The 15,514-nt window shown below is 48.2% G+C and overlaps 1 protein-coding gene across 1 annotated transcript; it reads left to right on the top strand.

Moving 5' to 3' along the window:
* Positions 1–4,324: 4,324 nt before the first annotated feature.
* Positions 4,325–14,747, top strand: LOC101061964 (dapper homolog 3-like). The gene is made up of 3 exons (XM_003970719.3): positions 4,325–5,089; positions 11,405–11,534; positions 11,850–14,747. Exons 1-3 carry the CDS (start codon positions 4,802–4,804, stop codon positions 13,460–13,462), a joined length of 2,031 nt encoding a protein of 676 aa, XP_003970768.3. The 5' UTR covers positions 4,325–4,801; the 3' UTR covers positions 13,463–14,747.
* The last annotated feature ends 767 nt before the right edge of the window (positions 14,748–15,514 follow it).

Raw genomic sequence — 15,514 nt, forward strand, 5'->3', positions numbered from 1 at the left:
TGACGCTATTAGCTGATGAGCCATTAGAGCGTCTTTGCTCCCATATTAAGGGATCTGGTCTCTGCTGAAAGGCCGATCTTCACCTTATCCACGTGTCTAAAAGCTTCCTGTGGGGGTTCAACCGCAGAGACACGCCGTTGAACTGGGGGGGTTGTGGACCGGGTCCTGGCTGACCACCGGGCGGATCATATATGCATGTTATAGTCACCGGGACAGACAAATCTTGTGTTTTGTACATAGAAATTCTAATGTAGATGCTATATAATCCGTCTATAATTCCATAGATGTTTATTTGGTTTTTATTCTGAGCTATTTTCTTGGTTTGGCTGTGAGGTTGTTCAGGACTGAAGTGTGTAAATATCAAGGTCACGTTGCACTAGTTGACGTCACGCTGTCGCTGCGGACGGTTCCGTCTGTCTACCAAACCAAATGTCCACCTATAGATTCTGTAGGTCTCCGAGCAAACCTACATTTATACAGGAATTCACTGCTTTTCTTTTGTAAAGAATAAAATATTAAATGGAGATGTTTAAACCAGTTTAACTTTACCTATTTATGATTCTTTGATGAGATGGGGGTGTGGGAGGTTGTCGGTTTGACTCCGCGCGTGTGCGACTGCATGTCGAGGAGCCTCGGAGCCGCACAGCAGCCCCAGATGAGGTAATTTAAAGAGCTTTGCTCCAACGCCACCAAGGGGAGGGCTATAAATACACCTCTACCATAAATGCACTACCTGTCCTGCAGTGATGATCAGTGGCAGCGTTCAGCAACAAATAAAATAAAATGATGATTGGAATAAAAACTATTCTGGTTTAATCACCCGAACCCCTTTCAGCCATTCACTCCTCGGTTCTGAATGTTGTAATATTCTATAATCACCAGACCTGAGAGCTCCATCAGTCACAGGCTAAAGCACCAGACTGTAAAATGGTCGTTTTGAATTAAAACCCTTACAAACAAAGCGAGATTTGAAGTGTTGGCTCATTGAAACCGGATAAAGGGAGAATCTGCTTGTTTTAAGGAGACAAACCAAGAACCCCACATGTTGACAAATGAAAGGCTTCACAAGATGTAAAGAAGAGCAGAGATTCTGGCCAAGTTCTGTCAGAAGTGTTCATTATTCAACAGAAGGGAGTGTATCCACGGTAACCACCTGACCTGTGCAGCTTGGATTAGAGACGAGGGATGAGAAGGGGGGGCCAGGCGGGATGTTTGCACTCATGTTGCAGAGGTCAACTTCATCACAGAGCTCCTCTAAACACTGGATGTGTGATGGCTGCTCAGACGCTCACACACTTCTAACATCTAACGGAGCTCTTCAGTGGAGATGAGCTCAACTACTCAGTTAGCTGCTCTGGAAAGGATTCACACCAGACATGAAATATGGTTTAATCACACTTGACTGGATGAAAAGATAAAATGACTTTTTAAATAACTATCATCAAACATTGTTTAGTCTTTCTATTAATTCATAATTGGCTGTTCATTCTTTACCAGTCATTTCCCAAATTACTTATTTAATGCTGTCCCTCCCTCTATATGATGTTATATGCGATGCTACATATAATAATATGATGTTATTGCCTCTGAAAAGCTGTTGAAATATGATTCTGTGTGTGAGGGCGCCCCCTGCTGGAGCGCTGGTGAATCACACGGTGACGTGCTGAACTGATTATGTACTGCACGTCTCGTGCACGGAGCATGTAGCTACATCATTCAGTGACGCGCACAACAGCACTAAAGTTCTGTTCCTTTTGGTTTTTGACCTGCCCCTGATGCCTCACTTTAATAAATTCTTAATCGTTTTAACCAGCAACATTAATTTTTCCACCCGCAGTTGTTCATATTTAGAATTCACAAATCTGCCCATTAAACCGGAACTTTCAAGCGGGAGAAGGCTTCTTCCTTCTGCACAAGTTCCCATCCAACTTGACGCTGATGACCCAGGAGAACAACATTTTTTTATACCTCTTGTGCAGCTCAGAAAGCAGGAGTATAAAAATATTTCCACTTTCTAAACCGTGTTAATCTCAAGACGCTCCTGATAATAATATTATGCATTTCCTTTGTTTGGATGTAATCTCGTCTTTTGATCTTATTGTTGTGACACCACCAACACCGGAGGAGGATCCCTCTTGCATTTCTCAGAAATCTCCTAATTATAGCTCACTAATTAATGTTCTCAAGGCCATCTGCAAAACACGTCCCGTTTAGATGGCGATGCAGCTCTAGAAGAGAACAGCTGCACTCTGGAACAACGTCCTCCCCGGGAGCTTGGAAAATAACTTTGTGCTGATCTGTGCTCTCCGCAATAGTTTGAACATTTAGAGGAAATCTCCAGTATTTGAGACATTATCTGTCTTTCTTAGCTCATCCATAAAGATGTTGATTTATTTCTTCTTTCCAACAATATTCAGGCCACAGAAATCAGAGTAACACTTCTGTATTTGCAGCTCGCGCTACTAATAATACTGTTTAGTACTGCTGAAGAGGATTAGACCCCATGTGCAAAAACGTTGTCTCGACTGAAAGAGAATTAGAAATTAAAGTCAGAGGTCTGGTTTTCCAGGTCTGCGGTCTTGAATAATTAGCTGTGAGGCAAAGAGACGTCATGAAGTTTAATAGAATCCGAAGGCGCTTGGGGGCGGCCGTGGCTCGGTCGGATGGAAAATGTGCTGGACGGGGGAGAGTTTGGGGTTTGAGACCCACTTGCAGACCAGCTCATTGGGTCTGTGGAGGGAGAGATGCCTGCCCAACCTCTGCAGACGACTGCTGAGGTGCCCATGAGCCCCGTAGGTCAGAGCACCCGTCCACAGTCACCCTCACACTTCTCACATGCACGTGTTTGTCCTACGTTCACGTTTATCGACGTGTGTTGGGGACGCTCTCATAAAGTTTTGCTCACGAGCTTCTTCTGATAATAACAAAACAGACTTTATGAAGCTTTAAGCTCTCTATTAATCCACGAACTGGATTTGCTCAGGATTTGAAGCAGTCACCTCGAACTCAGATGCATTTAATCATGAGGCAGCAGCTCCTCCGATCCCTGCTGGTGGAACCGAAGGTGGGTTAATGATTTATGACTATGCAAATGTGTTTACAGCTTCTGTTGTGTGCCTCTTTCTGTATGCAGCATTTCCATTATGCTAAACACACACACACACACACACACACACGCACGGGTTACCCTCATTCACTGTCTCAGTATGGATACACTCCAGCTGTAGGTGTGGGTGAGTAGAGGACTACAACAGGACCCACATAAAAAAAATCCCTCTTCATTAGATCACTGATGTGTTTGAGTGTTAGAACAGATTCTGCAGTGATAAAGTTAAAAACAACAACACTAACTGCACATTTATAAAACATGAACGTATCCAGGCGAGGGTGTGGGGAGGGGTGCTGCCGACACCCTCGACCCACCGCTTACTGGGGTGGTTCTGGACTGTTGTTATAGGAGGGGCAACAGTGGTGGGTTGTGATGAAAGCTGCTCCCCAAAACATCCTCGGCCTCCATCTCAGTCAGCAGCAAAATTCCACTGTAATAGCCGGGTTCACCCATAGGGGGCGTCACTCTTGCACTTTAGAACTAAATGCACCTGAAGACTGGGTCAAATGTCGAGTTGGACCAGAATGAATCAACATTGTTTCACAGCCAAACCCGAGGTTTCAGCAGAAAAAGATGTTTTTCAGGCGCAATGCCTGAGATTCTTTCCCCTCTCACCTTCCTGGTGAAGAGCGTCCCTTCCTGATCTCCACAAAAGCATTTGGCATAAAATCCTGATTTGGAAACATGAAGAAGCCAGAGATGGATAAGTTTAAGACCTGCATTAACTGGTGCGACGACCCAGCCTGAGTGAGCGTGACCCCCCCCCCCCCCCCCCCACACACACACACACACTGCAACACGTCCAGCCTACAGACGAAGGCATCTAAATAAGGTCGACTGGAGACTAAACGTGTCAACTGGAACCCTGTCCAGTTCGGAGGCTTAATCCTTCTGTGATAAGGGACATCCTGGTGGCTCCAGCACCCCCACCCCCCCACCAGTCAAGCTTCGATTCCCCACATCCCCCTAAAAAAGGAGAAAAGGGATGATGGCTGAACCACACCTTCATCACAGCCCCATTGGATCATTACAGCAACATTTTGTATGACCTCCCCCCAAACCTCTGCTGCCCCCCACGCCCCCATGTATGTATATATTGAGATATAGTTTATAGCTGCTCAGATCCACCAGGGGGCGCTTGCCTCTCTCTCCGGCTCCTGTAAATGTCTCTCCCAGGACTGAGTGTAAAACTAGTGCGGTCCATGTTTATGACGTTACTGAACGTCTGCTCCCTTGTGCGTGTGAAATATCAGCCCGAGCGTCGTCAGTGCGTGATGAATGCCGTCCGGTGGGTGTTCCACAGTCGGCAGACTTCTATCCTGTCATTCTGCGTGACTGAAACGCACAAAATTAGTTTTGTTATCCATCATCGGCCCGCCGTTGATGCAGCGACGGTGTGTTTCAAGGCGTAAAATGGGACATTTGACAGCAGAATAACGAGCCAACTATCACGAAGTCGACCGGGCGGAGGACGGGGCGTAGTTTAGCGAGGGTCTCCGAGAGCCCAGAGAAAGCTGCGTGCGCTTGCTCAGCTCCACCAACAGTTGTCCAAGTGAGAGCGCACAGCGGTCTGCAGGCGAGAGGAGGAGAATGGCTCCCGGAGCGAGGTCAGCAGCCGAAGCTGAAGCCAACTTCACCAACTAGAGTCCAACCATCTTCTCCTGGGTTTTGGTGGGCTGTGAGGAACACAAGATGATGGCTACGAACGAGGCGCCAGGCTGCTCCGACTTTCTGCTGCCTGCGCTTTCGCTGCCCATGAAAGAAGAGCGGAGTCGGAACAAGGAGCGGCTGGAGGCCAGCTTGGCCGGCTTGTGTGAGTTGGAATTGCTCAAACAGAGGCAGGAAAGCCGGGTGCTGAGCGCTCTGAGCCTCGGCGACTCTCTGCTGTCTGGACAGTCTCCTTGGGGACAACTGCGGTCGGCACTTTTTTCCCTGGACGCACCAAAAGACCCCACAGCCGATGACCGCAGGCACCAAACGGTAGGTTGTGCGCGAGAACGCTGCTTTCCCTTGCTTTTGTCTGTGCACATTGGGAAAGTTTCTGGAAGTCCGTCCAGACCTGAATTCACGGATGGTTTGTGCGTCTGTCCGGGCCTCTTTCCCTTCTAAATAAAGCTTTCACCCCCCTCATTTTAACTTACCTCTCTTGTTACTAACTGACTGACGAACTAACTAATGTGTGTGTCTGTTAAAATGCATAAAGAGGACAATTTTAGACCTACATTACCATTTAAGGGCAACGTTTTGGGGCGTTTCATTATTTTATCAATGTCATGCTGCTTTGAGTTGGGGGGGGGTTATTAATCCCCCACAAAGGTGTTATTTATTTTCATAAGGGCACTTTAAATCTGAATTATATTCTCAGATTAAGTTTAATGTGTGCATGTTTGGGTGGTTGGTTGGTTCAAACCCCCCAGTGGATCCTGCTATGGGATATTTGGCCTTTTAATGGAACAAAAGCCCGATATTGAGTTTTTCCAGAAACACACGGTAGAAACGCAGAAGCTTGTTTGACACATTGCAGAAGGATATTGCAAATATCACGAGTTCAGCGTAATGCCTGTGATGATTATGCTGCTGGGATTTAGCTGCGACCCACGTCTCCGACCGGTTACCACACACTCATCTTATGACTTTTGAGCCACCTATAACATTAAAATGCGTTTTTGGTAGCAAACTACTGCCACCAAAGCAGAAGATAAATGGAAACTTCACAATTCGGCTGCTGGTTTTTCTTGAGAAGCGGTCATTGGGAGCGCTTTGCCTTTTCCTACAGAGCACAGCTTAATTTGAAATCCATGCCACCAAATCCTATTCAGCCCCATTAACTTTGTCTGGGCGTCTGCAGGGTTGTTGCCGACAGTTACTTGAAGTGGCAGAATTCCTTCTTCCTATGCAGCTGTTTATGGAAACAACCGCTATTAAATAGGAAATAGTGAAAATACAAAAATCTGCCCCGAAAAGATACGAGCAGAATCTACAAGTTGGGAGTCTGAAATAAATGAAGCTCGGACGCGGTTTGAAGGCAACTGGAGAACACAAGCAGCAGGCCTGGCCTCAGACCTTCAGATGCTTTTACATTTTGAAACCTGCTGTTTGAGTAACACATTCCTCAACATCACAGTCACTGATGTGCTTATGAAAGCATGCGCTCACAAATCTTTTGAGCTGTATTTCCTGTAGTCCACATCATTCTTCCTACAGAGGAACCAGAGCACGGCCCAAATCTCATCCATGACTGTGAAACACTGTAACATCGGCGTTAACAGCTTGAGCTTTACTGCTTATTGTATTTCCAGAGCTGCATGTTGCTCCACATCAGTGAGAGAACCTCTGAACAGCTGCATTTTAAAGCCAAATAAGCTCTCCAAAGATTTCCCCCTGACTGTCTCCTGGCCCCTCATTTCTACCCAATGCAGCGTTGTGTAGCAGCATCTCTCTTTAGTCCTCTCCACATCTGCCAGATCATCACCTTCCCATGGTCGACCTTGCTGAGGCTCACTCGTCGTGTTCCTCATCGAAGTCCTCGCAGCCGTCCAACGCTACCCAGCAGGAAATGCTCCTGCCCATTTGGTCTGGAGGGTTTCTGCCTCAACGCCAGGCTGAAGTTGCCGCCTGTGGCCCACGTTTCTGCTGCTTCTTTTGTCTCCCTTTGAAACCTGACTACGATGGATTCGTGCTTGTTGTTCTGTTTCTGCGGTTGTGGATCGAGCTGAGGAGAGAACGAGTACGGGGACAAAGAGTGAATCCTGCTGCTGCTGCCGGTGTTCCGGGCAGAGAAAGAATGCATGTTTGTGTGTGTAGGGAGAATGTGTGTGTGTGATGCTCAGCAGGAGCTGCTGACAGCCATGTGACAGCTGACAGCTGAGGAAGCAACACAACCCTCACTGTGGCCTCCTGGACAACAGGGGACAAATGAGGTGTGCCTGTGCGTGTGTGTGTGTGTGCCTGTGTGTGTGTGTGTGTGTGTGTGTGCCTGTGTGTGTGTGTGTGTGTGTAAAACCATACCATTTCACTGGCTCTTCTGCTCTATAATTATTTGAATGTTTAATTCTCTGAGGGCAGGCTCAGGAATGTGAGGGTATAGCAACGAGCCAATCTGGTCATCTGGGTCCATCTGGATTATGGTGCCTCCAGTGAGCCTGTCGGGGTGACGGCTTGTTTAGGCTCATGGTCAGGAAAGGTCAGGTGATGGTCCAGCCCTACAAGGACCCAGACTCCTCTAATCTTGTCCCAGCCAGCAGCAGCCATTGGATCCTGGGCCCTCAGAGCAACAAAGCAGGAGCAGCACCGAAGGAGAAGAGTTTCAGGTCCTCATCTGCTCCGATCCCAGGAACGCTGGAGGTCAAGTTCAGGTCGAGAAGACCTAGAGAAATATCAGAGAGAACATGGCTTAGAGTTGCTGGACCTTCAGGAAGGTTGTGGCTCACTGCTGAACTGCTCAGTGACCCCTGAGGGACGAGGAGCTTGTCCGTCCGTCCGTCCGTCCGTCCCCTCCACCCCCACCCCCCCCACCCCCCCCATTCCCCCCCTTCCTACTCTATATAATGTAGATAGATTTCAAGGGTGAATGATGATTGTAATGGTATGTTTTGCTGTTTGGCTGATGAAATGAATCAAGAGTGACCCTCAGACTCTCAGTAGGTTTTGTCGATGGCGTCCAGCTGCCAGCGGCCGCAGCAGCTGGGTGGCCAAGCTGTCCCCCAAACCGCTCTTACATTTTAAACTGTAAGGGATGTAAATAGCCTACATTTCACACCTGACTGGGCTGGACAAACACGCCTCTGGAGCTGCTGTTTATGCTCCTGGTGGGGGCCTGGCTGAGCAAACTGCCCACTTGTGAGGTCTCTAAGACAAAAACCACCGCTTGGTTACAGGACGTCACATCTGTATGGGCAGAGTGGGGGGGGGGGCAGATATCACTCTCCTTCAGGCGCCACCACAGGCCACCACTGTAACTGATGATCAGCAGCCTTTCACCCCCACCAGGGAGGGATGGCGGACCAGATCAGTCAGACTGGATTTCCTTTCTCACTCTCCCCCCATCGCTACCCCGGGTCATCGGTAGTCAACGTTAAAGAGAGATCACTGCACATTGATGAGTTAAGAACTCAACGAATGAATTCAGCAACCCCAGGATGTCCTCTGAGCAGGTCTCAGTGGTGGAGGAACATTATTCTGGTTTCCACACCGAGATGACGTCATCGCCATTAGGACGAATTCTTCCTTTAACTTTAGTGGTTCTCAGAAACTGATTATAGAGGTTACTGTAGACAATGTGGACCAGTCAACCATATAGAGCACCTTAGCAGATAGCTTTGGGTTTTTATGTTAAAAAGAATAAGAATCTTCATTTCATTGAAGATTTTCTCACTATTTCTTCAATATCTTCAATTTCCCTTCCTGGTTTTTAATAAAACAACTTATGACACAGTTTAAACCTGCTACATTTTATTTTTTAAAGACATACATTTTTCTTATTTGCTGGGGTGTGAGAGTAATCCAAACAAAAGATCTGTGTTGATCTAATCTTAGACATTCATGTGTAGTAATTACTTTAAATGTCCAAATGATTTAGAAAAGGTGGAAGCTGTTGTTATGATGAGCAGCTCACACCTTCTGCCAGCTCTCCAGCAGTCTCTAACGAGCCCACAGACCCTCTTCTGGATCGTTCTCCTCCCAGACCAAGTTCAGGTTGCCTCTGCGATGGACAGTCAACAGCCCCTCTACCATTTACACAGGGCCGCCATTGATGGGCCATGGGGGTGGAAGGGGGTTTGGGGGGGTGAGGACCAACATACAGATGTGCTTCTGTGGGTTCCTCTCTTGCTAGGTCAGGAAGCCTCAGAGAAAAAAGACATTTTTAACTTTTGACACTGTGAATGGCCCCTACATTTCAGAGAAACCGGCAGCATATTTCTGCATGAAGATGAGAATTTTACTCAGAGGGAACTTTCAGAACACTGGAGGACACGGTGTTGTACAAGGACCAGAAAGAATAACACAAAGGACGAGAACTAAGAGGCTAAAAGCAGCATTGGCTATATAATACTGGACAGGAAGTTTAGCTGTTGATCCAGGCTGAGAATAGTGGGAGCAGGTGTCCAGACACAGTGGACGGTACGGGTCTGCCATGTACAGGGAGGTATTTACAGACCCCTCTAAAACTGGCCCAGCAGCCAGACCACCGCAGCCTCTGATGAACCAGGAAGAGTTCTTTGTACATCAGAGGACGTTCTTCAGATGTCTCAGATGATGACTCAGTTCAGCCAGTGTTGCAGCGCCCAGCCAGGGTCCAGGCCCCTGTGGCTCAGAGAGGAAGCTGCAGTCACAGGTTTAGATCCCAGACCCCTGCAACAACATGTCCTTCAGCAGGACACTGAACCCACTGCAGAGGCTGGACCATGTCTGAGCGTCCACGCACAAAGGGAACAAAGCCGCCGTCAGTCTGCCATCATCGGTGGCTCTTTTTATATCGCGATAAGCCCAGCTCAGCCGCCCACATACCTACAGTGTCTCGTGATTTCTCTGGTGTTGTCTATTAGTGTCTGACAGTGTGACGCCGCTGCTCCACAGCTGAAGGACGCGTGACTCCCTGGGAGTGGCAGGTCTGTGATGTGTACGCCAGGAAGATGTTCGTGTTAAAGACACCCAACCCTGATCGTGCTGGATTGTGAGTCGGCTCCTCACATCAACCTCAAATGAATAAAAACACCAGAGCTTCCCAACAGTGAAGGAATGCTGATACGGTTGACTTCCTAAAAACACAAACCATCTGATGGCTGAGTCCGGAGCAGAATTTGGTACCCAGGAGGGAACCCATCACGGGTGGAGCTCTTCTGTCGCTACTATTGATGGCAATAATTGAGCCTTTTATACCAGCCATGACCAGCCATGACCAGCCAGTAGTCCTCACCCCAATAGTGATGTTTTGAAACATCACTATTGGGGTGAGGACTACTGGCAGTAGTCATCCAGCAGCTGGTTCTGCCTGCTCCTCAGATAGCGGTCCTACAGAACCAGTCCTGCAACCAGAACCTGCAGTCGTCCACAGATCCGCAGGTCCCACTGCGGCCTCTTTGGTCACATGACCATTGACCTTCTGTCTATATATGGATTTAACTCTAATTATCTGTCTTCTTTCACCTATATTTTGGAACCGATCCGATCTTTTATTTATGGCCAGCAGCCGTCTTTGCTGTTGGAACAGGGGACGTTAAGCAGGGACCAGCCTGATGGAGATGTGGTTGGAGGGGCCGAGGTGGGGGCGGGGGATGGTTCCGTTGGTTTGTGTAAACATGTTCAAGCTTGTTGTTTCCCCGTGTCAGTGTGATTACGTGCTGGTAAAACCCAGGAAGAAGGTCCCTCATATATCACTAGGTTAACATTTAGAACACTCGGTTACTAACAGATTAATGAGAGCTGGCGTTTTGAATGAGCCAACCTCACCTGGGCGTTATTAAAAGTGCTGCATGAAATATATCAGCGTTTTCTTTTGGGGGTGGTTTATAGTAATGACAATTATGAATATGGACAGTCTTTTTGTTGGTCCCTCCTTCGTGGCTCTCTGTCAGTGTAAAGTTCTGTTATGATGAAGTGTGAGTGTGTGTGTGTGTGCGTGTGTGTGAGTGTGTGTGTGTGTGTGTGTGTGTGTGTGTGTGTGTGTGTGTGTTGGGGGTCGCAGCAGTGAGGATTGGAGGCTGACATGTTATTGTTTCAGTGTTTTGAGAAGAAGCACTTGTGTTCATAGCTGTCTGTGAATGTAAAAGTTGTTGACCTGTGTTTCTCCTGACAGATGAGCAGGAAAATCATTACACGCACACACACACACACACACATTCACGATGACACTTTGCCACGTCGTCTGTATCAAAGTTAACAAATAACATAGAATATGTCCAAAACTGAACAAAACGAATTCAACCATCAGAGCATCAAATGGTTGTTCCTCAGCCTGACCCATTAGAGCTCACCCTGGCTGACAGGATCCTGGCTCTCCCCCAGGAGCCTTTCACACTGTTGAGGGGTAATCTATTCTCCTTGACTTACTGCCGTCTGCTCTTACTTCTTTTAAATTCTTTGGTTTACATTTGAAACAGAACGTGTGATATTCCACCACAGAGTTTGGGTGAGATAATAGAACACCGGCTGGGGAAGAGCTCGACAGTTGCCCGGCAGCAGGGCTTTAATTCTCTTTTAATGGATGTCTCCTGCACAAGTGTGCAGATCCAGAAGGGTTTGTGATCCAGGGGAAATGCAGCAAAGTGACTCTTTGGCTTACGTTGTGTGTTCCAGGCCAGTTTGCAGGGTTCATCCTGGTATTTTGACCCATCCGTGAAGCAGCACGAGGCCGAGCTGAGTGTGAGGACTGAGGATCAGCTAACAAAAGCTCCTGTTACTCTGGACGACAGTCATCTTTGTCCTGGTAAAATCCTCAAACAGCATTCGAGCAAACACAACACGGAGTCTTTTTGAAGATGCTTTTAATATTCTTCCAGCACTTCAAATGTATGTTATCCATACATCTGGGCACAGCTGTTGTTTATGGTTATGCTCAAGTTGGATAGAGATTTAAAAGAGGAGTAAACAATCATCCGTAAAGATGTATTTCTGTCTGTAGAGACAAAACAAGACCCCACTAATGGAACTATAGTTTAATCTAATCTATATGTACACACTGACAGCTGTTACTGATATTATAGATGTGATGGACCTTGTTTTCTTTCTCTCCTTGTGATAGGAGAAGTCCTTGTGGCCAAAAAAAATAAATTCCCTGAATCAGATTACCGTCCTCGTGTTCCTCGTTCCCTCTCCGCCCCCGAGGGGACCGAAGAGACAGAGCTGGACAGAAGATGGTCGTCTGAAGCGAAGAAGCACGCCACCGTAGCCGACGTTTTGGGGGATATTAGAGAAATCCAACTCGATCAGGAAGATTATCACCAAGCCCATAAAATTGAGACTTACATCTTTGGACTGATCCAGCGCAGAACTCAACACACTCGTCCCTCAAAGCCCCGCACCAGCCTGGCGCACGATGCTCGAGCCGTCGGCGTGGCCAGACAGAGTAGTTTATGTCACAAAGACGAACAAATGCCGCCAAAGCCGGCTTCTGCTCCAGAGATCTCAGGCGTTTCACAGACTTCAGACGCATATTTCCCAAAGGCTTACAACACTGATCAAGAGGGTTACCAGGGGATGGGGCCCGCTGAAGATCCCGCGCCTCCATGCCGCCATCAGCAGCAGCAGCAGCATCCGCCAGGGCCGTATCACAGGCCGAGACAGGCGTCCCGCTCAACCTTGGTGGAGTACCAGTCTTTCAGAGTGTTGCAAGTCAACCCAGACTCCAGTAACAGTGAACCCGACCTGCCCCCAAATTATCACTATCATTCTCCCCCACCGTTGTTAAAGGCTCATCAGCCGCCGCCAGCCGAGGACCAACTGGTGAATGCAAAGTATATTCCAGCCCAGCCCTGCCGAGGCTCCGCTAGAGCTTCCGGTCATCAGCACTCCAACCCTCACAAGGGTTTTGGGGTGTCTAAACCCAACCAAGGTGCATTCTCTCTGGAGAGAGGACATCATCATCTTCCCGAGCAGCAGCCCGTGTCCCAGGTCCAACCCAGTAGATCCCGAGGGGGCGCAAAGAAGTGCCGTTCCAATGAAGATAGAGGAGTCTCCAGCAGGAAGCAGGGAAAGAAGGCGTGCAGATCCCAGTCAGAGAACAGCCTGCAAAGGGTTCCCGAGCGCAAGTACAATACAGTGGAGAGAGATGGTGCAGGAAGTGGCAGCGGAGGGAAAGGAAACCGCAGTAGTCAGTCCAGGAACAAGAAACAACAGCAAGGAGGCGCGAGTTACCGCCGTTGGCAGTCCACCCTTGAACTCAGCCAAGACGAAGCCGAGCAGTCCCCCACGCAGGCGCCGCTGCACGCCTCCGCCGCTCCGAACCACAAAGACAACCACGGGAGGCGTACGCGCAAATCCCGGCCTCCCCACGCGTCCTACGCGCCGCACCACTCCCACCACCATCAGCACCTGGAGTACCAGCCAGAGCGAGTGCCCATGCACCCATGCCAGCCCAGTGAGGACTACCACCACCCGGCCCAGGGGGAGTCTGAGTCCAGCACGAGCGAGGCCGACTCTCCAGATTCCAGCTCTTTGTCCAGTGACTCAGATGAGAGCGGCGGTCTCGTCTGGCCCCAACAGCTGGCCCCTCAACTGTCTCTGGCGTCACCGCCCACCCCCCCTGGAGCAGCTCAGCAGCCCAAAGCATTTGTTAAAATCAAAGCCTCACATGCCCTTAAGAAGAAAATTCTACGCTTCCGCACTGGCTCACTGAAACTGATGACCACTGTATGATGAGCAGGAGGTGTGAAGCCTCGACATTCCGGACAGATCTGACGGACCGGCTGTCCCCAGCTGATGGACCGGCTCTCCCCAGCCGCAGCACAAGACAAATGTGGCCAGTTTGATCCAGTTCCTGGAAGTTCTTTCACTTTTCTGCTTTTTGGATTTTGCCGGATGAAGGTTTTATTCTGCAGCGACCTGCGTCGTGTTCAGTGGCCCGTTTGTTTCCAGAGACTGATTCATTTTCAATATAACCGATGTCAGGTTCTTCCTTCACTGTGATGTTTGGACAGTTTTCATAATTCTACGTGAAAACCTGGGAGATTTGAGACATTTGTGGACTTTTATGGGAGCAGCGATTTACTGACTTGATATTTGCACATTCAGTGAAACCCTGAAATGCTCCCAGGCTGTAAACTCAGGTTCTGCTCTGTCTGTACAAACACCTCTGGGCCACTCTTTCCTTCAGTGATCCCAGGCAGCCATTGAGGATGGAGCCTTCTAAAGAACAGGAAGAACCCTGAAGGTCACTGGGTACTTTCAGATAGAACCCCGTGGTGCTGGGATCTCCGGGTGTGCTTTTATTCGGTGCATATTTGGAACGAGACCTGAGAGTTTGGATGATGTTGTGAATTGACAACTGCTGAAACGCAGGCAACATATCAGACACACGCCACACTCACTGCTCGTGCACGACAGAAATCAGCTTCAAATCTACGTGTAACAGCAGTCACTCAGTCAGGAGATTCGGATCATGTGTGGTTATCTCCCCACGCTGTGCCTACAAACACAAGCATCACACACACACACAGCCTGTAAATATCACACTGCGCGCACACACTCCTGTCTCCTATGGACTTTTGTGATCGATGTGACTTCTGATCCCAACATGAATGAGCATCAGCAGATACGGGAGTGCTCCCGTTAGCTATATGTGACTGCTTTTCTCTGAGAATGTAAATCTCACTTTACCTGAACAGGTGTGTGATGCCATTTGTCTGTAGCATTAGATGCAAATGTACATTTATTCCTCCTAAAGGTTTGTGGAAATCAGGACCAATAATCCTGGAGGATCTGTTTCCAAATTATAGCATGTAACATACAGGATTTTTACCATTTGATGTAAAGAGTGGGCTACCTAAAGCTGATGGACACAGATGTGTTGGCCAAAGAATGTATTTAATGTTATATTGTCGCCTGGGCTTTGTTCAGTATTATTACAGTATTTAGTGCCATTGAACACGGACAGCAGTATTGGTTTCTTTTTATCCAAAATTAAAGCTCTTAAAAGCCACCACAGTCTGTCTGTCTCTATCTCTATCTATCGAGCGCTGGAAGACACATTGTGGTTATTCAGCATTTATAACGACTGGTATAAATGCTGAATAACCCAGTAGTTCAGCTCACCCCACAACTGCAGCACGTTTCCCACAGAAAGAAGAGCCAGAATGTTGATTTCATGCATCGTGTTGACTGTGAAGGTGTTTTGCACATGCTGGTAACCGTCCAGATGTTCTGGTCCCCATCACCGACGTGCAGCAGCTCACCCAGGCCAGCAGTGAACCGCTGTGGACATCTCACATGTTTCTCATGATCCAGGATGTTTGGAAGTACTAATCAGTCACAATATATTGAATTAGAGAGCTCAAATATTACTATATGAGATGGTTCAAGAAGAGAGCAGATGAGCTTTGATGGTCTTCAACAGGATTTTATGCCAACAAAACATCTTGTTTTCTCAGTATTTGCAGTTCTTGATGCTTTGACGTTGTTTTTATTACTGAGACACATCATTTGACTGGAATATCCAACCCTTCCCTCCATCTGTTAGTGCTTAGAGGAAAAGTTCTGCCTCCAGGCTGAGAAACCTGTAGTATTTCCTGCTTTAGCAGCGAGCGAGGGGGAGAGAGGCAGGAGAGGAGGGCAGGTCGGGAACAGAGAGGCACTGAGTGTGAGGAGGAAACTCACACAGAGCAAGAGAAAGAGAGGGAGGGTAGCGGGGCTGAGTGGAGGACTACATCTGGCTTTGATTACTCAGACGGAGAGGTTCGGGCTCGGAGAGGA

Source organism: Takifugu rubripes, chromosome 15, assembly GCF_901000725.2.
Source record: "Takifugu rubripes chromosome 15, fTakRub1.2, whole genome shotgun sequence".
NCBI lineage: Eukaryota > Metazoa > Chordata > Actinopteri > Tetraodontiformes > Tetraodontidae > Takifugu > Takifugu rubripes.